The sequence below is a fragment of the Oreochromis aureus genome, linkage group 16 (genome assembly GCF_013358895.1).
Source record: "Oreochromis aureus strain Israel breed Guangdong linkage group 16, ZZ_aureus, whole genome shotgun sequence".
In the NCBI taxonomy this organism is placed as follows: domain Eukaryota; kingdom Metazoa; phylum Chordata; class Actinopteri; order Cichliformes; family Cichlidae; genus Oreochromis; species Oreochromis aureus.
The window spans coordinates 30,495,796-30,521,009 of record NC_052957.1 but is presented as its reverse complement, the minus strand read 5'-3'; the positions used below and the strand labels follow the sequence as shown (position 1 = coordinate 30,521,009).

The window sequence follows — 25,214 nt, the reverse complement described above, 5'->3', positions numbered from 1 at the left end:
GATGGAGAAAGATGTAAGGAAGGGGTGAGAAATTGTTTTCATAGATAGGGACTTCTCACAAAGCTGGAAACTCAAAGGTCACATGTAATGAAAAAATGGATACATTCAAATTTAAGTAATAATAATCTTCAGTTTCAGCTGCCAGCTTTATACTGGGTTAGAGGTTGGAAGATGACCATGATAACTCGTCTAGTGTCTGCTCATATATTGGGGAATGTGGCTCTTTGCCAAAAAGCAGTAAACCTCGGAGCACTAACGGCACCAGCAGCCTGTCCACAAAGAAAGCAGATCTTGTAGAGTTCACAATACAAATGACTTTTTCTAAATGGGTCATTCTAAGCTGATATTTGGAGGCCCATGAACTTTATATTACTTTTTTTTAAAGTATTTTCCCCTTTCCTTAGTTTTTAAATGATTTTTCCATTGTTTTAAAAGTAAAATGAGATCCACATATGAGGACATTCATTTTAAATTTCGTTAGAACAGTGGCAGTATAATGTCCTCATAAGTGGATATCAAGCCCTTGTAGAGCAAAATTTAGTGTTTTCGTCTAGACAACCCAAAATGTGATGTCCACATATGTGGATGCCAGGTCCTAGGAGGTTAAAAAACGGATGGGCTAAATGCCATTACACACCAAGTGTGTAAAAATGACAGAAAATTAATAATTTTTTGCATCCAAACTTATGTTGCAGTGTGAAAAATTTTTTTTTTTAAAAAGCAGTCAACATCAAGGTCCTGATGTCCCTGAACAAGAAAGGGCCTTCCCTTTCTTGTTCAGGGACAACTGAGACTCTGGCTTCATCCAGTTCTCACCACAAAACACCAGCAGGGAGAATTTTATGGTTTGATTCTGGAGCTAAAGCTGTGTCATGACCGCTTTCATACATATTTCAGGATGTCAGTGACGCAGTTTGAACTCTTGTTAACAGAGTTGGGAACAGAGAAATAGTTTCAGAGAGCCGCCTGTTTCTGAGGTAAAACAGTATCATTTCATTATTCCTAGATCCCCGTCTGTTTAGTAAAAGTGTTTTGTTTTTGAGCTACGAGCAGATTTTCAGACTGGGAACATACGTCCATCTTATTTACACAGTAAATAGTCCAAAGGACCACATTAAAGTTGGTTTCCTGTAAGAAATGCTTTGTGCACATCCCTCCAGCCTCAGCACTGCCTGTGAGTAACTGCGGCTCGATCCAAACCAATGAATCCAGGCAGGTGCTTTCTGGGCTGATCACATGTTAGTTTTATTGCAGTATAAAATAAAAAGGTTCATACTATACTTTACTGCAATACTAGATTTTTAATTCACATTTACTACATTTTGAAGTAGCTCAAAGTGAAGCCAGCTGCAATTATTTACTATGATTTTGGGTAGTTTAGGTACTCCCAAACACTGAGTATCTAAAGCTTTATGGACAAATCTGCTTTTAGTTTTAAGACTTTTGTCTAATCCTGATTTCGCAACTACATTTGAACTAAAAATGCTCAAATCTTGCTCAAAACATCTGCCTAATTATAGAGGTCACCTTGTTCTGCCACAGCCGTTCTCTTCCATCAGAGTCTCAACGTGTGCCTCAGAACTTTGGCAGGAGATCCTTTAGTTCCTGCAGGCTGAGAGGTGTGCATTCGTTGGATCAGCCTGGTTATGGTGAGGTCAGACCGGGAAAACTTGTACACATAAAGCAGAGAGGCTGTACCAGCAGCAAGGGCAGATGAGGCAGACTACAGTAGATAAAAAAAAAATATATATAACGGGCATGGATTATTGAGGCCAGATAGGGTCATTACACAAAATCTCCCTAAAAGGAAAGCCACAGCCTGAAGTATCATGTCCATCTATTCAAGTTTCATGCTGGCAAACTCAGGAATGCCTTGATAGATATGGCCCAAAAATCCTCTTCTTAACTCATTAGATTTTGGTGGTTAAGGCCAGTGTGAAAAGGTTACACATCATTGTAATGTTCTGCAAAACACACTTCTGGGCTTCATTCAGCAGCATAAGTAGGGAATGGAGGAGGAAACAGCAACAGGAAGCTGTGTTGTTTCACACAGCATGCATTCACACTGCACTCCAGAGAGAAAAACATCTTATCTATCACATTTCCCAATATATTTTTCATATCATCAAACAACTGGCTAATTTAAATGTTTCAGATGCAAATGACGTCGTCACTCTTCACCTTGTGGCACATATGAAGATGAAGTTAATCATGTATTTATGTGTGTATGTGCATGCATCGTTCCACCAGAAAGAAAAGCCTGACTTTTAGTTAAAGTCACGCATAATAAATGGAGTCCGGCATGTCATACGTTCCTGAGGCTTATATATCTCAGATGAATGTGCTGACCTCTCTGTTGAAACACTGCATTTGGTGATTTCAATCAATGCAAGTGAGCGATTAGAATCCTCCAGAGCTGAAACCTGTGGTTTGCTGTTGAATAATCCCATAGCATTAACGTCAGGAAAAAAAAACAAGGAGCAGTTGACAGAGGACAGCTGTGGTTCATTTTGCTTCTTTTTTTTTTTTATTCATTTTTTATCAGGTATGGATGTTAAATATCTCACAGTGGATGTGTTACCTAAGCAGAAGAAGAAAAATTATTGATTTTTTAATCTGGCTTCTTCACCTTCTCTGAAAGCCCCACACTGACCACTTGCACAACTTCATTTGACATGAGTGAAAACAGTAATACAGTATTACAGGTCACTTGCTCCCCAAGATGTTAATTTAAAGTGAACAGCCCTGGGAGTGGGGAAAAATGTACAATGACCACGCTCCTCTGACAAACTTTTATCACTGAGGTGGAGGCAGAGAAGAACGTACACGTGAAGATTTGTTGAGTCTGACACAGAGAAATAAAATATTAACATTCACTTCATGCAGAAGTTTTGATGTAGCTTTTTTTGGCACTTTAATCACCACAGGGCAAGTGTCATCTGATTTTATTAAATGCAAGAAAACTCACATGAAAATATTTTAGATGGATGCATTGCCAGGGGAAAAGTTTCCCATTTAAGGTGATACAACTTTGTGGCAAATTGTTGCTTATATATTCAGCATTTACAGAATATACCATTATAACCTTGGTTCTCTGAGTGAGAGGTTGCCTATCTTGATGCAATAGACAATGTAGGGTTACACTGTAACCTTGGTTCTCTGAGTGAGAGACAGCAAACTTTGTTCACCACTTCAGACCAACTTTAAGAGTGAGCCATCACAGACATCTCCATAGACCTTCATATTTAAATTACCAGCTGACACACATGTGCAAGTGTAAACAATAGCTATTCATTGGGCTTCACATTTTCTAACTGGAGTCACTGAACTTGATCTTACACCTTATAGTTATATGACAAATCTCCTGCCCTATTATGTGGTTACTAACAGACCTGTAAGTTTCGCTTTCAGTTTTGATGAGGTGCACTGATTAGCAACTATCTGTGTCTATGAAAAACAAAATACAACAAAGCTAACTGGCTATAGCTGAAATTAAAAGAAAAACGAAAGAAAGTGCTACAACTGAGATTTCAAATCAGGACATTGGAGTGGTGAATTAGAAATGAGGTCTCCATTTGTTGTGTATCATTGCCACCTTTACAAATTCAGTGTTTTTGGGCTCCACCAACTCCCGAGGGAACTAGCTGCTGCTTTAGCTGCTAAATGCTCATTTCGTTGATAAGCTAGTCTCTAACACTATCTATCAGACTGTTGGCAATGCAATAACACAGTATATAGTCATTATGTGATTGCAAGAGTCCTGACTTTTCATTGACAATCCCAGTTATTATATCTTAATAGAGTATTTTGATTGCTAGGCTGCAGCTCCACCAGGCTTCCCTTTAACTCGCTGAGGTCTGAGTCATCATGGGTGACAAACTGTACTTTAAAGAAGGCCTAAACTGCCTTTTTTGTGTCAGTTAGTCTGTGATTGCCATGACTTTGGAGAATATTTTAATAAAAAGAAAATATATATATATTCTGTTTCCTTAGGATTAGATTAGAATGTTGTATGGCAACAGAGGGTTAAAACTTTAGACATGACAGTCTAAGTGCATAATTCCCAGATGACTGCTGTTTATCCTCGAGACCTGGGCTGCTTTGTTGATTTTGAATAATAATACAGTTGAACTAGAAGAAGGATTGGAAGGACTGTGGTCTGAGAACATTGGGAAGATGACGTTGGAGAAATTTATCCTTTGAAGCACCGCTCCTCTAAAACAGCAAAAGGATCATTATTAGGTCACTCTACATTATTATGTAAATAACAAAATAACTTAAGCAAAAATCTGGAAACGTAAAGTCCGAAGTCTTTTATTAAGGGCCATCGGTGACATCTACAACCCTATGTCACTTTTTTATCCTCGAGACCTTTGGATTAAACTGTTCTTCATCATCGGTGAGTCTTATGTCGATTAAACGTTCTTCTAAGAAATGAGCAAATTAATCGTTCTAATTGACAAACACGTGCTCTTCTCCAAAATACAGGGTTAGGAGAACGTTGGCACCTATGATGACTTAGACCTCAGAGAGCTAAACAAGCATAGCCCTGCCACCATGCATAAATACCACCACAGGTAGTAAAATATTCAAAGCACCAGTAAGTAACAACACTCAGTGCATTATGTTGCAGTAAATGTTGTTAAGATAATTCGAACATGTTATATGTTGAGAGTAAATTTAATCTCTAAATGCACTATTCTATTTGCTATGATTGTTATGTGTGCTGTACTGAACAATCCTGATACTACATCACATATGTTATATGATATGTTCATGAGATATGAAATAATGTTTCTAATCTTCAAAGCAGAAGGATTTTCCCCTTGATCACAGTTTCTGTTGTTTCCAGTTCATTTCCTAGAAAGGTTTAACATGTAATCATAAATTCTTGGAAAGGTGCCTGGAAATTCCACTGAATAGAGATGATGCTATATTAATTAATGCAAGTCTGTCATAGCTGTTATCACATTAGAAATTTGTTCAGATATGAACCTTTGCAGTCCTGCGACAGACTGGCGATCTGTCCAGGGTGTGCCTCTCCTCCCATTCCCATGACAAGCTGGGACAGACTCCTCCTGCTGCCCTGTGACCTGGAATTGGACGAGCAAAAGAAAATGTTGAGAGCGAGAGGGACGAGGTGCGACATCAGCCTCCTCGCTTGTCTTAGTCCCAGCATAATCCCACATTAACGAGCCAAACAGGCCACTGGGCGGATTAAGTGAAACGGGTCAACCCCTCGACTGATGCTGAAAGGAGTCACTGAGCCGGCACATTGAAAGCTTAATTATTTATTTTATTTAGAAAAATAGATTTTGACAGAGCGTTGTGTCTAATAACAAAACTGAACTGCACCACTGGCTGTCTGACCAAACTACTCACACTCACCGGGGTAGAAAGAAAGCAGTCGCCTGTGTTATGGTATGTCAGCCACACAAAGCACAACAGTGTAAGTGTGTACATATGCATTAAACATGCTTTGACACTGCCCCCCCCCCCCATCCACAATATATGGCAATGACTCACCACACTCCCTGTATAGAGAGAGATTATACCCATGCACTAGAGGCAAAGATAAAGTCCGTCTGTGTTACGTTATAGCACACACAAGCAGCGACGACACCGAGCCGCGTGCGGTAAGAAGATTAATGCATTTGTGGAAAAGCTGCAGAGCCTACACACAAAAAAAGAGCGGACGTGTGTTTAGGAGATAACTACAGGAGCTCTCATCTCCTTTAACATTGTGAATGAAAATACAAAAACAAAATAGTCAGACTATGTAACGCTATGAATATTACATCATAATTAAAATGACGACTTATGCAACAAAAAACTAGATGTTAGCTTACACAGTTTGAGTTTCATTGCCACTGCAATTGCACAGATGAATCCTGCCGCTGTACAGATTTGTATATGAACGAGGAGGAGCATGATCACATATGAAGTAGTATATATAAATCTTTAATCTATAACCAGTATGGTAAACCACATTCAGTCCATCTTACCTGAAAATATTCAGTTTCCCCTGCTTGCATTTTATCAGGAAAACAATCCCAAAATCCTACGTCAGCAGGGCAGACTCAGAGCATTAACACACGCAAACATGAAAAGCAACCCTCATGAATAAATAAAACCATCTTTTATCTCGGGAGCATTTTTTTTAAAAAGCTACCCCATGTTCCTCATGTGGGTCACGAAGCGGATCTCATCTCCACTGTTCTCACGTGCAGTACAGAGAGAAAAAAAGATCTGACTGGCCAATCAAACCCAAGCTGAGCCACATCACAATGAAGCAGAAAAGAGACTCGCTTGGCCAGGCCCGTTGACCTGTGACCCCTGCAGAGAGCTGCCCATCCTCGCTCTCAATCAGGGTCCCGTTGCGGAGGCTCTCTGTGCCGTTCCCCATCTGATCCCCGAACTCTGGGTGGATCAGCGTGAAAATGAGGCTTTTGAAGCGGTTCTCTGTGGTGGAGGCGATCTCCGAGGAGGCCGTAGTTAGGTTGAGATCGGCAGGGTCCACACATGTGCCGTTCAACTTGGCGAAGACCACCTCACCAAGATCCAGTCCGGCCACAGAGGAAGGTGAAGCGCAGGGGATGTCCCGCACCAGCTTGTAGTTTTCCATCCACTCCTTCAGCCACTCAAGGGAGCAGTCGCACTCCCAGGGGTTTCTGAAGAGGTAAAGCCGGCCCAGGAAGTAGATGGGCTGGAAAACAGGGAAGGGAAGGGTGGTAAGATTGTTGCTGTTCAGGTGGAGCGTGATTAGGCTGGTCAGGTTCTCAAAAGTGCCCTCCTCGATGTATAGCAGCTGGTTCCTGTCTAGGTACAGGACCTCCAGCTCCACCAGGTCACTGAACCAGGTCTTGGACAGGTTGGTCAACTGGTTACCCCCGAGGTTGAGCATCTTGAGCCGGCTGAGGCCTTTGAAGGCGAGCTTGGGCAAATCAGACAGCAAGTTGTCATTGAGGTAAAGGTTCTCCAGCCGTGTAAGGTCCTGGAAGGCCTGCTCATGGATCACGTTGATGCGGTTCCCCTGGAGGTTCAGGTACCTGAGAGAGATAAAGATGCTTGAAAGAACTGGTTTACACAATAAGAGAGGATCAGTGGCTGTGTTAGATTTAGACAGCCTTTGTTTGCTACCAATATTCAGTTTGTCATGCTTTTGTTTCAGCACAGAAAATCGCACATGCTACCTTAGGCAGTGCAGACTCACACCAGGAACCACACCTGCACAAAATAATTTTCTTCCATGTCATCTGTAAAATCTCTGAAAACAGGACGGGAGTAGTGCATGAACTAAGGATGAATACACAAACTTCGAACTGCTGAACACTTAGTTCAAACAGAAGATGAACTGAGCGTGCAATGAGACCCTGCAGCATTTTGAACTGTGACTGTGGAATAAAAATCTGTAGCTGGAAATGAGCATAGCAGGTCTGCTTTAAGAGTTTATGCAAAACCTCAGTCAATAAATGAATGCCTGGTTGTAGCTATGTGAGTTCATGCATGAGCTTGGAGTCTGTGGCTTACTTGAGGCTACCCAGGCCCAGCAGGGAGTTGTAGGCCACCGCCTCTATCTTGTTTCTCTCCAGATAGATGTGAGTCAGGTTTTCCATGCCTCTGATGGCCCCTGGGATCCTCCTGAAGTTGTTTTGGAAGCAGAGCAGCTCCTTCAGTGCCGTTTGCTCTATAAAGATACGATCAGGGATGCTGAACAGGTTACAGTCGGACAAGTCGAGGCGCACCAGCTTCTTCAGCCCTGTGAAAGTTCGTGTGTGAAGGTAGCTGATGTACTCGTTGTGCGCCATTTTCAGCTCCACCAAGTTCGAGAGTCCCTGCATGACAGAAGCTGTTAGTCAACTCTGGAAACTCTAAAAATATAAAAATGAATTTTAACAAATCTAGTAAAGATACAGTAGTGCTTGAAAGTGTAGATTTTTTTTTGTATTTCTGCATGTTGATGGGTTTCCTCACATGATCATTCAGGCAGTTTATATATATATATATATATATATATATATATTGTGGGGATGATTTATGCAGGATCTTATATAAATTCTCTACATGTTATGAAACTGGTGAAGATGCTTCCTTATTAGCTTGTATTTTCTCTTTGATTTCTGGTAGTTTTTGTTTAATCTCTGGTCTGTTAAACTCCCCAGGTCAACAAAGTAGTGCTAAAAGGAAAGAAATTTTCAGCATTTCCATAGCATGAGACAAACTGACCTCTGGATAGAAACCTGTTTGTTACGTGTTTGTTTTTTTGGTTACAAAATCCTTCAGCAGAACATTCAGCAAACCTTAAAGGCTCCTGGGGTAATGAAGGAGATGTTGTTGTGGTCCAGAGAGAGAGACTTGAGGGAGGGCAGGGTACCAAAGGCCCTTTCTGATAAGAACTTGAGCCTGTTTTTATCCAAGTTGATGGCGGAGGCCTCGCACGGAAACTCCTTGGGCAGCTCAGCCAGGCCGGAGCGGTCGCAGAGCACGCTGCAGCTCTTCTCCTGCGTGCAGGTGCAGGATGGTGGGCAGGCTCGAACACAAGCCCACCGTGCCAGCACCGCCTGAGGCAGCAGGCAAAGCACAGAGACTGAAAGGACAGGATGGGTGTTATTTCAGAGTGTAGTGGTACTTTCAGTATTTTTACAGGAATTGAAAAGCTTGTTCTACACATATGGTGAAAGAGTGTTGACTTTTGGAGGCCTAATTCTAACTAAACAAGTGCACTAAGTAAGAAATGTGAGGTAATGCATACTAAATGAGCCACCAAAAAGTCAACTGGTGTTAATATCTGTTTCTATGATGTCATCTTTTGTACTATTAACAATATTTTCTTTTTTTATTAATCAGGTCATCAGTTGATTTGAGATTAAAAGTGACACAAATATATACATTGTATAAATTTATCCCGTGTTGTTTCTTTATTTCATTCATCTACTCTGTCTTTAACTAAATATTTAGGCTGCAGTGTTTTTTATAACTCTTTTTTTAAATGTAGTCAATGAATTAAAAAAAAATCACATTAAAAAATGTAATGAAACAAATAAAAAAATAATTAAAGGACAATAAGCTCTACTTGTTGCAAGTAGTTGTGAAAGAAGTTTTAGCAGCAGATTTTCATCACCCTGACTCCGCACTTTTCTGTAGCATGACGCTTTTCAAACTACAGGGCTTTACCACATCCCCTTATATCAAGCCCTGTAGTTCTGATCTGATAGTGCTTCAGTTTCTCTATATGAAGACAGAAAACCTTTCAAACTCCTGCACCTTTTTTAAAAATCATCAGTTGCACAATGTAACAAAAGGAGTTGGGCTCATAACTTGTTGGAGCAACTTTTTGTAGTTTTATCATTATACACCATCACAATCAACACATGAATGGTTGCAAACCTTCAACTTTAACTGAAAGGGTTTTACAGAACTTTTCCATGAATTGTTTTGGAATTGCATCCATGTTTAGACACAATCCCCTATTTTCAGAGGTTTAAAAATTGACTGGAAAATTGACTAACAAGCAGTTTCGTGGTCAGGTGAGGCCATGAAACTGTATCATGACAAATGAAGCAGACATAATATCTGATCTTCAAAGTGTTTCATTTTTATTTTATAGCTTTTTGTTGTAATTTTAAATATCGGGCCAAAGGAGATGTTGATAAAAGTTAGGGAGGCCATCATTACTGACTGGTGTAGAGTCAACAACTGTCTCTGAACGTGGACAAAACAAAAGAGATGATTGTTGACTTCAGGAGAGCACAGAGAAATCACTGCCCACTTAACATCAATGAATCCTCTGTGGAGGTCGTCAAGAGCACCAAATTCCTTGGTGTCCACCTGGCGGAGCCTTCTGGTCCTTCAACACCAGCTCTGTAACCAAGAAGGCCCAGCAGCGTCTCTACTTCCTGCGGAAACTAAGGAAAGCCCATCTCGCACCATCCATTCTTACCACCTTCTACAGAGGGACTATCGAGAGTGTCCTAAGCAGCTGCATCACTGTCTGGTATGGTAACTGCACTGTATCAAATGGCAATACCCGACAACGGACAGTGAGAGCAGCTGAGAAGATCATTGGAGCCCCTCTTCCCTCCATCACGGACAGCACCCGCTCCATCCACAAAGCCACCAGCACACCAGCAGGGTGTGTGGAGGACCCCACACACCCCTCACACACACACTTCACCGTGCTGCCTTCTGGAAAGAGGTAGCATCCGGGCCCTCTCTACCAGACTACAGAACAGTTTCTTCCCCCAAGCCATCAGACTCCTGAACGCTCAGTGACTGGACTGACACACACACACACACACACACACACACACACACACACACACACACACACACCAAGCACTTATCTGCAGCATCTCTCACACACACACACACACACCTACAGACACCAGTTACTTTTGCACAATACTCAGCATTTTGCACATTTCCACTGCACTGTCTTGTGTCTGTATCGTCCTGTACTGTCTACAGGAAGTGCAGAATTATTAGGCAAATGAGTATTTTGTCCACATCATCCTCTTCATGCATGTTGTCTTACTCCAAGCTGTATAGGCTCGAAAGCCTACTACCAATTAAGCATATTAGGTGATGTGCATCTCTGTAATGAGAAGGGGTGTGGTCTAATGACATCAACACCCTATATCAGGTGTGCATAATTATTAGGCAACTTCCTTTCCTTTGGCAAAATGGGTCAAAAGAAGGACTTGACAGGCTCAGAAAAGTCAAAAATAGTGAGATATCTTGCAGAGGGATGCAGCAGTCTTAAAATTGCAAAGCTTCTGAAGCGTGATCATCGAACAATCAAGCATTTCATTCAAAATAGTCAACAGGGTCGCAAGAAGCGTGTGGAAAACCAAGGCCCAAAATAACTGCCCATGAACTGAGAAAAGTCAAGCGTGCAGCTGCCAAGATGCCACTTGCCACCAGTTTGGCCATATTTCAGAGCTGCAACATCACTGGAGTGCCCAAAAGCACAAGGTGTGCAATACTCAGAGACATGGCCAAGGTAAGAAAGGCTGAAAGACGACCACCACTGAACAAGACACACAAGCTGAAACGTCAAGACTGGGCCAAGAAATATCTCAAGACTGATTTTTCTAAGGTTTTATGGACTGATGAAATGAGAGTGAGTCTTGATGGGCCAGATGGATGGGCCCGTGGCTGGATTGGTAAAGGCAGAGAGCTCCAGTCCCACTCAGACGCCAGCAAGGTGGAGGTGGAGTACTGGTTTGGGCTGGTATCATCAAAGATGAGCTTGTGGGGCCTTTTTCGGGTTGAGGATGGAGTCAAGCTCAACTCCCAGTCCTACTGCCAGTTTCTGGAAGACACCTTCTTCAAGCAGTGGTACAGGAAGAAGTCTGCATCCTTCAAGAAAAACATGATTTTCATGCAGGACAATGCTCCATCACACGCGTCCAAGTACTCCACAGCGTGGCTGGCAAGAAAGGGTATAAAGAAGAAAAACTAATGACATGGCCTCCTTGTTCACCTGATCTGAACCCCATTGAGAACCTGTGGTCCATCATCAAATGTGAGATTTACAAGGAGGGAAAACAGTACACCTCTCTGAACAGTGTCTGGGAGGCTGTGGTTGCTGCTGCACGCAATGTTGATGGTGAACAGATCAAAACACTGACAGAATCCATGGATGGCAGGCTTTTGAGTGTCCTTGCAAAGAAAGGTGGCTATATTGGTCGCTGATTTGTTTTTGTTTTGTTTTGAATGTCAGAAATGTATATTTGTGAATGTGGAGATGTTATATTGGTTTCACTGGTAAAAATAAATAATTGAAATGGGTATATATTTGTTTTTTGTTAAGTTGCCTAATAATTATGCACAGTAATAGTCACCTGCACACACAGATATCCCCCTAAAATAGCTAAAACTAAAAACAAACTAAAACTACTTCCAAAAACATTCAGCTTTGATATTAATGAGTTTTTGGGTTCATTGAGAACATGGTTGTTGTTCAATAATAAAATTATTCCTCAAAAATACAACTTGCCTAATAATTCTGCACTCCCTGTAGTGTTGCACTGTCTTATCTTGTTTATTTTTGCAATTTTTTTGCAAATTGCACTTTACGTAGTCCTGTGTTGCCCGTTATATGTCATATGTAGCACCAGGGTCTCGGAGGAACGCTGTCTCATTTCACTCTGTACTGTACCACTGCACATGGTTGAAATGACAATAAAAACCACTTCACTTCACTTGACATTAGATTAAAAAACAAAACAAAACTTTCGGAGAGACTGTGAAAACTTTAGAAGTGGCCAAGTCAATGATCTGATACATGGTTAAAAAAAAATGAATAAACTGACCAGCTCAGCAGCACCAAAAGGCCTGAAACATTACAGAAGACAACCAAAGGGCGTGATTACAGAATTATTTCCATGATTAAGAAAAACAACTTCTAACTAAAAAAAAAATTCTCGAAGAGACAGGAGTCCACTGTCAAAGTTTACAATTAAGAGGCACTTTCATGAAAGGTAAAATAAACAGTTTACGACAAAGTGCAAACCACCGGTTCCACTCACTCAGATTAGACTTTGCTTTGATGTGTGATTGTCAGCCCAGCTGCTGTGTTTTGGACTATTTAAGAACTACTTTACATGCAGAAGTGCAGGCAAAAAGTCTAAACAACAATCTGAATAACTGTGTACTAAGTTTTCACAGAAGTTTGACTTTTGCTGTGTTTCTTGGATGAAAGAAACAAAATTGGATGAGCTTCGGGATATTATTTCAAAGGCAGATAATCTGATATTGCTTGGAGGCCAGTGGAATGACTGACCTTACATGCACTTCATTGTTCATTCATTGAGTCATGCGTTTCTTGGTCATGTGTTCTAAGTACATTTGGAAATTGGAATGTGTAAACACCATGAATGGTACAAGAATATGACAGCTATTTCTAGTATAAAATAAATATATGCTGCTTTATCTGACTTGTCATACTGCTCAGCCACAATCCATCCATCCATTCTCTTCTACTTTCCCTTTCTCGGGGGCAACAGCCTAAACCAGGGGTGTCCAACTCCAGGCCTCGAGGGCCAGTGTCCTGCAGGTTTTAGGTGTGTCCTAACCCAGTGGGACATGCCCAGAGCACCTGGTCCAGGAGGCAGCCAGGAGGCATCTTAATTAGATGCGCAAACCACCTGAACTGGCTCCTTTTGATTTGGAGGAGTAACAGCTCTACTTTAAGCCCCTTCCAGATGGCTGTACCTCTCATTTTTTTGTGAGCCTATTCAACCACCATTCAGAGAAAGTTCATTTTCAACGTCTTGATGCATTCTCAATCATCCAGGAAAGTAAATCTCCAAAAGTTGAATCTGTTCATCTGGACGTAGCGTTTTGTGGGAGAAACGTTTCGTCACTCATTCTTCAGTGTATTGTTCAAATGTATTGTTCCTTCAGTGGGCTGGTTTCAGTCATTATGCAAATGTACTGGTTATAAGGTTTGGGGAAACCTGCAGTCAGCTGAGACTGAAGAAGTCACTTGGATGAGTGACGAAACGTTTCTCCCACAAAACGCTACGTCCAGATGAACAGATTCAACTTTTGGAGATTCATTTCCAACACTTGTATTCATGATCTGAACTGTGAGGGTAGGGATGTAGATCAACAGCTTTGCTTTAATTCTCAGCTCTCTTTTCACCACAACAGATCAGGGCAGTGTCTGCAGTGATCCAATCTGTCCGTCATGTCCTGGCCTTGAGGCGACTTTTGTTGTGATTTGGCGCTATATAAATAAAATTGAATTGAATTGAATTTGTGAACAAGACCCAAGATACTTGAACTCTTTGGGTCAGCCACTCGTCTCTCACCTGGAATGGCCACCTCACCTTTTTCTACTGAGAACCATGGCCTTGGACATGGAGCTGCTAATTCTCATTCCTGCAGTTTTATACAAAGCTGTGAAGCACTCAAGTGCAAGCTGGAGAACAAAATCTGCTGAGGACAACAGAACCACATCATCCACAAAAAGTAGAGATGAGATCCTGAGGCCACCAAGGTGAAATCAACAAAGAAAACCAAAAACTTTACAGGTTTTCCTTTTGTTGCTGTTGTTGTTTGTTGACAATGAATTTAATTTATTTTGATCGTTTATTAATTACAGAAATTATTTTTATGCATCCGAAAATTGGTCAGAAATACTGTGACAGATTCAAACAACAGATAAGATTTTTTTAAAAGTGCTTGACTAAGATACAACAAATATAATCATTAAAAATATTATAAGAGGCAAAACGACTAACCTTGAACATCAACTTTAATTATCATTGTTGAACAATAACAGTAATACAATATAACATACTATTTATCCAATCTGGGAAATTCTGTATATGTGTACCCCACTACAAGCACTTTTCATGACGTGTGTTTCATAATATTTCCGATTCAGAGTCCTTTTATTTGTTATTTCTACGTATTACTGTACATGAAAACAATATTGTTCAACTAAAAACTTTTCGCAAGTTTTTGATGTCTTCGATTCATCAAATCCTTCAAAGTCTACTATCACCAGTAAATAAAAAGATATAATGAAATAAAAAATAAAGGCTACACTGGCTGTTTGAAACGATGATGTGATTAAGAAAGAAGAGCTTATATCAGAGATTAGCTCCACAACAATAGGTATTGTCTGCGCCTGGGCTTTCACTCTTGGTCTGGTTCACATTAGCTCGAATTCAGCCCTGCCTTGCAGTTTGATTGGTCAGTCTTTGATGGAGCCACAGCAATTCTGAAAGCAGGAGAAGAAACTAAGCCAGATGAGCCCAGAAACAGTGGAAGAGAGAAGAGATTGAGACTGACCAGTGAAAGTGATGACAGTCATTACTGTAGTCGCTCATCTGGGACATGCCAGGATTAAGGGAGGTCTGAAATGGCACAAAGAGAGATCTTAATGATGAACAATTATGAGTTATATAAATGCTGCTGGAGATCTTTAGATGATCTAGTGTGGTTGGATAGTTTTATCTGTTAACGACAGGAAACCACAGACAGTCGGTCTTTACCGCAATGCTAAATTTACAGCAAATCACAGAGGAAGTCCAAGAAATTCAAAGCAACATACCTGTAGCTCTTTCCACAAAGTTGCATCCATGTGTACCAAACGTCACTGCCCAAATAGTTATGCATGTGTCCATCCCATGTCAGTCCACAAAGGGCACCTTCAACAGCATCACTGAGCGAGCTGAGCGGAAGCTTCTGCCTGCCACGGTTCTCCAACACAAAATGTATGCGGCTGCGTTTTTTTACCCTTCATCCACCCTACTTCACGGAATGCGCGTGTGTGTGCCTGTCTGTGTTTATGATGGAAAACACACATCAAAAAGCCATCTCTTAATGGCAGTCAAATCCCCTGGGTAGAGTGGAGTGATGGAGAGCGGATGGCAGGATTACAGAAGTAAAGTGAAGCTCTGTCAGATCAAACTGCAGAGACAGAGCAGTGAATGCTGGATGTCAAACTTATGAAAATAATGCAGATGCTGAAATGGAACAGGGATTTATCGAGTCGTCAATGCTGGGTCGGAGAGAAGCGATTGAGAGCAGTTAGTTAAATAAGGCTCCCTGTGCCGTACAAGCTTCATGGATCAGCATCTTTCCCCATATCTGAGGCCCTTAAATGTCCCTAAAACCTCATTCTCACAACATGACACAGAAATTATACAACAGGCTTTCAATGGGTGTCACTGACTCAGTGGTTATGAAACCTACTCAGCACATTAGAGACCATGTGACCTTTTAAGAGTAACATGAAAACCCCTGAAAATTGGACTAAACATGCTTTTCATGTAGGATGAAAGATATATATCTGTTGTGTGTTCTGACTGCCTAAAAAGCTGCCACAGATGGCCAAAGTAGAGACCATCTGTAGAGGAATAAAACACAGGTCAGTTTTTGTCTTTATTTTATTAGAATGGGTTTCACTAGAAAGTTCTACACACAAGCTTCCCATGCTCCTTGAACATGTGGTTCTCCACAATGGGAGGAGATAATATTAGCATACAGGGAAGGGCAGCCCTCTGAATCTAGGTCATCCCTGAGATTTAGGTCACGTCTCAATGACTGAATTCAGCGACCTCATTGCCGTGCACTGGCATGAAAACATCAACAACCTGAATTTGTCTTTGAAGCTTTGAGTGAGGTATTCAAACTTTCTTAGATGTACTGCATTCACACCATGTGAATTTGCTCCTGTATACCACCACAGTGGATTTTAAATCAAGTGCAGACTTAACTGAAGGGATTTTACAAAGAATTACATAACCTGTTTAACAATTAGACATTTTTATGCATAGTTACCGTTTGTCAAAGGCTCGAAATTAATTGGAAAATTGATGGACAATCAGTTTCATGACCACGTGAGGCCTGTTCCCTCATTATGGCATTACAAATACTGTGTCAACACAGAGTAAACTCCTGATCTTTTATCGACTTAATTTGTATTTGGTCACTGGAACTCCAATTGAACCTGTCAGAGACAAGCTTTCAAGGAGGAAGGCATATCCACAGTCAGTCTACAACTGAGAGACAGATTCATGAGTGGAAGCACTGTTCGGTCCTCTTAAATGTGTGCAAGCTGCCAGAAACCTTAATATTTGACTAGAAATACTTAGTAGTGAAGTAGTAATAGAAAGCAGCTCAAGAAATACTTAAAAGTCCATTAAAACTGTACTCAAGTACTTAGTCCATCTCATTCAGTGGTGTTGGGAATTGCAACCGTAAACAATGGCACCCCCCTTGCCCCGGTAATGGATCAGCTGTAGACACGCACCTGTGATTAGACTGAGAATAAGCTGGAATCCCAGCAAATACAAAACCAGAGAGATGACACCGAGCACAAACTCAACTGACACAGTTTAATTTACAAATGAAATCTTTATGTAGTTTCTTCAAAAGAAATGAAACCCATCCATCCAATCACCATTATTAAATTGAATTTTGCTGCCCATTGGCCACAGGCTGCTTGCTACAGGTTTTCTCTGCATGTCTATGTCAAACAAGTCTTCGATGAAACATGCTTGATTTATCCAGATACTTTTGCATTCAAACATTTTATTTTGGTAAAATCATACAATTTGCACAGCTGAGTATTTCCCATGCAGTGCAGTTACCTATAAGCTAATACAGAAAGCAAAGTCTACACCTAAAGAGCTCCAAGGTTCTCCGCAGATCGTGGAGCAAGTCTCCAGGTTCTGCCTGCAGTCAGCATGCACGGAGCCTCCCGTTAATCCCCAGCAGCCCAAAGAGCTGCTGCAGAAAAGATCAATGCTGCAGACCTGCTCCACATTCCCAGAGAACTCCAGAGGTGTCATATATGCAAATACAACAATGAGAATAAACCACATGTTTGTTTCTTTAAGGATTGCCATGTGCCAGACATTCACTGGAGAAAAATAATCATCAGGTCAAATTACAATAAAGAGTTATTAATGCACACAATTGGAGAATCTGAACACTTTTGCACTGATATGCTTAGGAAATTTATTTGCTTTTTAGACAGCATTATTCCAAACCTTGGCATGTTTGTTAAGATTCTGTTTCAAATTTCGTTGACCAATTAGTATTATCTAATAAAGATGACTGGCCCTGAGGAGGCCCTGAAACAGCTGTGGATATTATTTACTGAGTCCAATGTATCTTCGACATTAAAAAGCTCACACTACCCCGAAATATATAAATTTCACGCATACAGGTGACATTCAACATTCAAGTGCCAGTGTTTTTTTGAACTGTCTTTTGGTCAAGTTTCTGAAACTTTCAAAGAATCACTCTGAGGCTTACAAAAATAAATATTTGTCAAAAATGCTTAATAAATTACACAAAACTAGCAGCAAAAGTAGAATCTAGAAATCTGTGCAAATGGCTAAATTCCCCCCGACTGCTAAATCCCCTGGTCCCAAATAAATCCTGGTTTTTAACATTGAGAACCCTTCCCCTTTGTAAACAAGCTGCGTTTTTTTTCTCCTCCTCCGTCTCCTCACACAATATTTGGAAGCTTAAGGACACATATCCAAGACATCTATATAAAACTCTAGATGTGCAATAAAACAACTTTTGTAAAACTCGATGGGCACAACATACGAGGGCCTACACACCTAAATCAAGTAGCACCATTCAATCTCAAGTTCTCAACACTGTCAGTGCATCCACTTTTATTTTGATTTCTTAAATAAAAAAAGTTTCAAGGCACAACAAACCCGATGAGAAAACTGGGAGCATTTTGAGGTGAAACGCCCCGTGCGTGTCTCCCCCTCCTCTCCACGGCTGCTCCTCTTTAAGAGGAGAAGCCTGCTCTGGCTTCACGAAGCCACTGATTTTTTTGTCTTTATCATTTTTATACAGTTCTGAGCAGATGACTCTCAGAAGACCTGACAGTACTTAAATATTCCATAAAGGAAGTAGACACCACCCCTCCCAACCCCCCCAGTCTTTGGCCACGTCCACAGTTACAATACGCAGCGATGAAACCAAAGCCACTGACAATGGCGGTGCACTGAAAGCTGCGCCCATCGCCTACAACCCCCCCACCCTAAAGCCCTAACCCCAGTGGTCGGAGTGTTCCTCTAACCTGCATCCGTTCGTAGCCGTTTAATTGAAAAACCTCAGTGATTATTCAAATGCCTGTCTCCTTAAGATGAACCATGCCTCCAACGCAGCTTGAAAAGAGAAAACGTTTGTAATTAAGTTAAGCCTGCGACTCAGTTCACGTGTCCTTTCTCCTTGACCAAAAAACAAAACACTTGCAAGCGTAGAATACCGTGTGGGCCTCGTGATTGCAGGTCGATTCAGGTAAACACTAACACTGCGCTATGCCCCCCCGATGCTGTGGTCCTTTATGCAGCCATTTTGAACTTCACTTTCAAGATGGCAGGCATTTTTTGTCTTGTTACACATTTGTAGAGAAACTATTCATAAACAAAAAAACAAACAAGAAAACAAAGCAAAAAACTGACTCAGTTTTTCAACTTTTCACGCACCTGCATCAAAAAGAAACAAAAAACACCGCCCACTTAATGTAGCTAGCACTTGGTAACATACTAGCTGCCGTAACACTGTCAAGTCAATTGAAAAGCATGGAGTAACAAGTTCCAGCATTTATTATTCTTGTATCAACCTCAGCGATCGTTGGCACTGAGCTTAATGACTTCTGTGTTTCTTAAGATTACGATAGGAATGGCTATTTCAAAGACTACCATTTCCGTAAAAAAGGAGCCCGTCCAGGATAGAGTGAGCAAAAAAGAAGAACGCAAATGTAACTTTGTCCCTTACGATTAAAATACGGTCACCTCACTGAGTGGCCCAGTTTGTATTAGATATAGTAATGGCTCCATTAGCTGTTTGAGTATAGAAAAGGCTACATGATGTTCCTGTAATAAATTTGAAGTTCAAATGGAGTCGTGACTCCTGAGAGCCACAACATCCCAGTGTTTGCCAAGGTTTGATCAAATCCAAGCTTATTTTACCCTTTAATATTTTTCACCAAACAAAGTCATAGTAAAACAAATTTTAGCTCTTGGCCAGGTTCATCTGGTGAAATGAAAACATAGATTTCCTGTTTAAATTCAAAAGGCACAGTACATTAACATACAAATGATCCTCAGGCTACTCGGTTGGGTTTCCCCCCACAAAAAAACCCAAAACAAAACAAAACAAAAATACTTTTAACGATGAAAGTCCGAGGTTGCTGTCGGACAATGCATGTCAGCATCCATGCTCACTCTGAGGTGTGCGAAATCTCTGCGGTCTCCGGCGTGCTGCACGTGCTGGTGACGTTCCGTTGCTTCGTGCTGCACTTCCTTTTCGAGAAGCGAATGGCAGAGAACCAGGGTTGGTAATGTACTGTGTGTCAGTGAAGCTACACAGGGAAGGTTTTTTCTTTTTTAATGGTCTGGCTTAAGTCAACATGTGGTTTCCATTGGGTTGGCATGGCAACCTATTCCTATGGCGACTAGTTTCCCCACCAATCCACGCTACCCGAGTGGCTGTAATTTCCTCCGTAGCTGTCGCTGCCGTAGAAGTTGCCACCAAATCCACCTGCGAAGAATACCAACAAAACATTAATTGACGGCAAAGTGAGGTTTTTGTTTACACGCATTTAGAAGAAATTGCTCAAACATCAAGTTATTATTAACCAACTCCCCCAAAAATTCTGTTCATCTGGATGGAGCGTTTTCAGTGGGAGAAAGGTTTGGTCACTGATCCTTCTTTATCGACTGAAGAAGTCACTTGGATGAGTGAAAATGTTTCTCCCACTGAAAACGCTACGTCCAGATGTCCAACTTTCTGGACATCTGGACGTGGATGCTGCAATTGCTTGATGCATGCTCAATAACCAAATCCCCACCCTGTGCCCACATTAAACAGTTTCAAATAACAAGGTTTGCATGTGTAAGTAATTCTCTGTATGTCTAAGTCCATTGCTTATTTGCACAATGACCTCAAAATACTTTTTCATAAATAAGACTAAGCTACTTTGTAAATGAGCACAGTTCCAGTCAAGAGGGAAGATACACCGCTTTTACTCATGACATGCAAAAACACACAAAAAAAACAAACAAACAAACAAAAAAAAAAACAAAAAACAGGCCATCTTCTCCACACTCATGTCTGGTTTCAAAAACACTAGATGCTGCCAGTGCTATCTCCTCAGCCTCTTAAATCTAAAAAGCCAAGGCGATTTTCACAGCTGACATCTGACCTCGAGTTCAAATTCAGACTTGTTAGTAAATGAACCTATACTATGAATTTCACATCAGACATCCCCTCATTCTCAATCACATTCTCCCATAGTTTTCATAACAGTTTAAAAAAACTGCACAAAAAGCTGTGGGAATAGTTTGCTTACCTCCACCGAAGCCACGGTTTCCTCCATGGCCTCCAGCGCTGCGCCCTGAACGGTTGTTACTGAAACTTCCAGAGCCAGACGTCTGACGGTAATCTCTAGCTCCGAAACCACCAGAGAACCTGAACAAGACCAAAACAATTGGTTAAGTGTTACAGGTTCCTCATTAAAAAACAAAAAAAACAACAACAACACCAACAAACAAAAAAACAAAAAAAAAAAACAAACACCCCCACCTTAACAAGTATAGTACTCAGATACCTCAATTATTTTACAGTACAAGTCAGGAAACGCGTTAAATTTTGCAGCAAAGAACTAAGATAAATAAGACAGCATTTGTTGTTGCCATGTTACCTCTTAGAGCGACCTCTATTGTTGCTCTTGTGCTGGTGCTCATAGGCCAGGCTCTCAAGCCAGGAGGGAACCTCCTGCTTGGCCTCAACCAGAATGTCCAGCAAATCTTTGGTTATGTTGCTGTTTTTGTCGTTAAAGAACGACGTGGCCAGACCTGCACAAAAAGGTCAGATTACACAGTCAAAAGACCGTACACCAACAAGGAGCAAATATTCTCTTCTAAAAATCAGTTCATACCGAGGTTGCCCACACGTCCCGTACGGCCAATACGGTGAACGTATTCTTCAATGTCACTGGGCAAATCAAAGTTGATAACGTGCTTCACATTGCTGATGTCCAGACCTCTAGCAGCCACCTGCAAAGGACAAGGAAAAAAAAAAAAAAGTTTAACATTAAGCGTCTGTAAAAATGCCACACGTTACATTTCACATTCTTAATAGCCATTAGTAACAAAGTTTGTTGCTTCAGTGTGTGCCACAGTTCCCTCCCCAACCTTAGACTGCATGATGTCCTTCTCTTCAAACAAGAGTAAAAGGAAACATTAAAGCTTGAAGATAAAGAACTTGTCAGATTACTTACAGCTGTAGCCACCAGGATGGGGCAGCGTCCAGACCGGAACTGATGCAGAGCCTCCTCTCTGTCTCTCTGGGATCGATCTCCATGGATGCTGGTGCATGCATAACCCTCTCGGTAAAGGAAGTCCTCCAGTGCATCGGCTCCTTTCTTCGTTTCCACAAACACCAGAGTCAGGGAGTCTTTACCTGAGCAGCAAGAAATTAAGAGGAGACGAAAAAGCGGAGCAGGACAAAAAGCATAAGAGAAAAATAATATTTACTTTATGCAAAGCTACCCATGAATTGGAAAATAAAAAAAAAAAAAAAATAAAAGCAGAACTTAAAAACACTATCAGAAACAGCTGGCAGTTGCAAGACCATGACCCACAAAAAAAAAAAAAAAAAAAAAATTCAAATACCAAAATGACAACTTAGAAATGGAGACAAGTGGTGCATTTATATATATAAAAAAAAAAAAAAAAAAAAAAAAAAAAAAAAAACACAAAGCTTTAAATTGACTGACAACCATTAATTGACAGTGGCTTTGGTTTCTCTGAATAATTATTTCAATGGCTTTAAAAAATAAAAATAAAAAAAAATTACTACATTTGGAGTAATTTTTTTGTATTTGGTATCAGATATTGGGCATTAATGGCCATCAGAATAAAAGCTCAAGATAATCAACATGACTGAGGTAATGGGGTAAGACAGGCCATTCCATGTTTTGCATTATTCACAGCTAACCCTGCAATAGTTTTGCCAACAACAAACAACATTCCTCAAAACTTGCAAGTACCTGCAAATGAAACGCAGATCAGCCAAATCCAACTGAATGGTTAACGTGGTACCTTGTTGACCATTTTTAAAACAACTAAACCACTTTTTTTGGTGGTAGTATTAAGTCAACATGGAGGTGGCATGTTGATTTGGTGCCTAGACATAATTGAGTGATGGCTCATTTACCATTAAACAAACCCTAACCTGGTCCTATTCACTGTCATCTATTATAGCCATTTAGGAGCTCTAACCAAGATTAACAGACACACTGTTCACTGAATTAACAAGATCAGCGCCATTAAATTTGTCACAGCCTTCCGACTTTCAGAAAGAGCCAGCTGACCTTAGTTCCAAAACTAAACACACACTAAAACACTACACTGTCTAACATTTCACAGGGGAGATACAAGTTTTAAATCCATATATGAACTGCTTGGCAAGTGTTACCACTTATTGGAAATGAAATTTGAAAGAAAAACAAAACTAAACTGAGGTAGCATGTCAGCTGCAGCAGAGCAGAGGGAACGGGATGAACTGTGGGATGTGATGTTTCTTGTGTGGCAAAGTAAAGTTATGATACATTAACACTTACCCGTTTTCTCTGGGGCTTCTGTCACATTTTCCTGAACCTCACTGGGAATAACTAAGATAAAACCAAACCGGCCAGTAAACGCAAGGCTACAACAGCTTTTGATCATTGTGAGAAGCTAACCCCTTAAAAACACTTTCAAGTGGTTTTAGCGCCTGCTCACCAAACTGCATCAGATCATTTTTACATTTTTCACTTTTTGATATAATGACAGATTGTTAGAAATGTAGCAAAGTCAATATTAGCTCGGTATGGGGCAGACAAACAGGATGAAGGGTTAGAGCCCAAAGCCCTTTATGGGAGGGGAAAAAAAAACAAAAGAATGAAGTGCATGTGCAATCTCACCGGTGGCATTGAGCAAATCAAGGAGGAAGGACCTCTTGTCTGTCTCCTCTACCCAGACCACCTTCTGGGTAATGTTTTCTGAAGTGGAACCAACACGCCCCACGGCAAGGAAAATGTAGTCCTCCAGGAAGTCACGAGCCAGGATCTACAATAAGCAAGTTCAAATATATGAGTATGCAAATACTTTTATTACACACATGTGAAGTATGGTTTTGTATACCTGCCAGCAGGCCAACGTACCTGGATCTCTTTGGGAAAGGTAGCACTGAACATCATAGTCCGGCGGATGCCTTTTGGTGGCATTGTGTCTTGTTCCACAATGCGTCTGATCTGTGGCTCAAAACCCATGTCCAACATGCGATCAGCCTCATCCACAACCAAGTAGCTGTGAGTACATTTAATAATTAGCAAATATAAATAAGGGAGTCAGACATTTCCATTAAAGCAACATTTTTTCCCATGAAACCCAAAATTGTTCTGCGTTATACTGACTGGCAATAATCCAGCCCGATCTTGCCCCTCTCCATCATGTCGACCAGACGTCCAGGTGTGGCCACCAGCAGGTGACAGCCTCTCTCCAAGTCCCTGATCTGCTGGCCAATATCTGCACCACCGTACACAACGCAGGGACGCACCCTTGAGCGGTAGGCAAACTAAAGGAGGAAGGAAACAATTCAGCTTGGAGAGTCAATATTTTGGCAGACCAAGATGATGCCAGACATTTCTAGCTCACCTTTCTCGCCTCATCATAGATCTGCAATGCAAGTTCTCTGGTGGGAGCCAGGACAAGGGAGATTGGGTACTGTTTACGGCGTCCGTACCTTCCATTCTCCTGAGAAGACAAAACATGTTTATGAGAAAAAGCCAGATGTGGGTTTCGTTCAGTTATTGTGCAGTTTCTGTCCATAGTACCTGTCCACTGTTCTTGGCAGCCTGCAGAGCGTCTCCTGGCCCTTCCGTGTAGATCTGACTCAACACTGGCAGTAAGAAAGCAGCAGTCTTACCAGAGCCTGAAACACAACAAGGGCCATACAGTGTTATGGTGTACGAACATCAAACTACAGACACAACAAGATAAGGCCTTTCTAGGGTTATTTGAATATTACGACAGAAACGAGGTTCATGGTTACCCGTTTTCTCTAGTAGTCAAGTGAACACAGAATATGTAGAGATACTAACCAGTCTGGGCGCAGGCCATCAGGTCTCTCTTGGACTTGATGATTGGGATAGCATACTTCTGGACAGGGGTGGGGCGAGTGTAGCGACTAAGGTTAATGTTCCCCATGATAATCTCGCCCATGTCCACATCATGGAACTACAAAAGAACAAGGTATGCCATATATAAACATAAAAAATAAGAAAATGGCTTGTTTATCTTTTAAACAAAACCATGAAACTAAATCACTTACGCTTTCAATGTGGGGTGGGCAACTGCTTCCAGTAGCTTCCACGGGAATATCATCATATTTCTCAAAGTTTATGCCGGTGTTGCTTCCAGAGAAAAGCTCACTAGAAGACAATACAGAAAAGTTTAGGTTTTGGATAACCACGGCTGTTAGTTTGCTATAGGTGAGTGGAATCTGTCTTACTGTTCCAGACGCTCATTGGGAGCAGTGGGCTTGGACCAGTCATCATCTCTGGACTCCTCTGCCCAGCGGCTACTTCCTCCACCAGCAAAACCTCCACGCTCGTATCTAGAGCAGGGCGATATGACCAAAAATATTTATCACGATATACATTTGAAAATTTG

General features: G+C 41.1%; 2 protein-coding genes across 13 annotated transcripts in view; both read right to left on the bottom strand.

Moving 5' to 3' along the window:
* Positions 1-6,220: 6,220 nt before the first annotated feature.
* Positions 6,221-9,934, bottom strand: nyx (nyctalopin). Its single transcript, XM_031748418.2, has 4 exons — positions 9,928-9,934; positions 8,301-8,587; positions 7,531-7,835; positions 6,221-7,049 (listed from the first exon to the last, which is right to left on the bottom strand). The coding sequence occupies exons 1-4, from the start codon at positions 9,932-9,934 to the stop codon at positions 6,221-6,223; spliced, it is 1,428 nt and encodes a 475-aa protein (XP_031604278.2).
* A 6,911-nt stretch (positions 9,935-16,845) lies between these two features.
* ddx3xa (DEAD-box helicase 3 X-linked a) overlaps positions 16,846-25,214 on the bottom strand; it is a 16,503-nt gene continuing 8,134 nt past the window's right edge. For 9 of the 12 annotated variants that reach the window (XM_039600047.1, XM_039600049.1, XM_039600051.1 and 6 more), the window contains 14 exons: positions 25,054-25,158; positions 24,874-24,973; positions 24,644-24,779; positions 24,377-24,474; positions 24,198-24,296; positions 23,957-24,117; positions 23,705-23,849; positions 23,465-23,609; positions 23,123-23,173; positions 21,779-21,960; positions 21,437-21,554; positions 21,200-21,353; positions 20,849-20,967; positions 16,846-20,037 (listed from right to left, as the gene is read on the bottom strand). In XM_039600047.1, coding sequence (XP_039455981.1) covers positions 19,952-20,037; positions 20,849-20,967; positions 21,200-21,353; positions 21,437-21,554; positions 21,779-21,960; positions 23,123-23,173; positions 23,465-23,609; positions 23,705-23,849; positions 23,957-24,117; positions 24,198-24,296; positions 24,377-24,474; positions 24,644-24,779; positions 24,874-24,973; positions 25,054-25,158 — 1,699 coding nt within the window. In that variant the 3' untranslated portion in view covers positions 16,846-19,951. The remainder of the gene's footprint in view (positions 20,038-20,848; positions 20,968-21,199; positions 21,354-21,436; positions 21,555-21,778; positions 21,961-23,122; positions 23,174-23,464; positions 23,610-23,704; positions 23,850-23,956; positions 24,118-24,197; positions 24,297-24,376; positions 24,475-24,643; positions 24,780-24,873; positions 24,974-25,053; positions 25,159-25,214) is intronic. The other 3 variants (XM_039600054.1, XM_039600057.1, XM_039600050.1) reach the window with 2 other exon arrangements.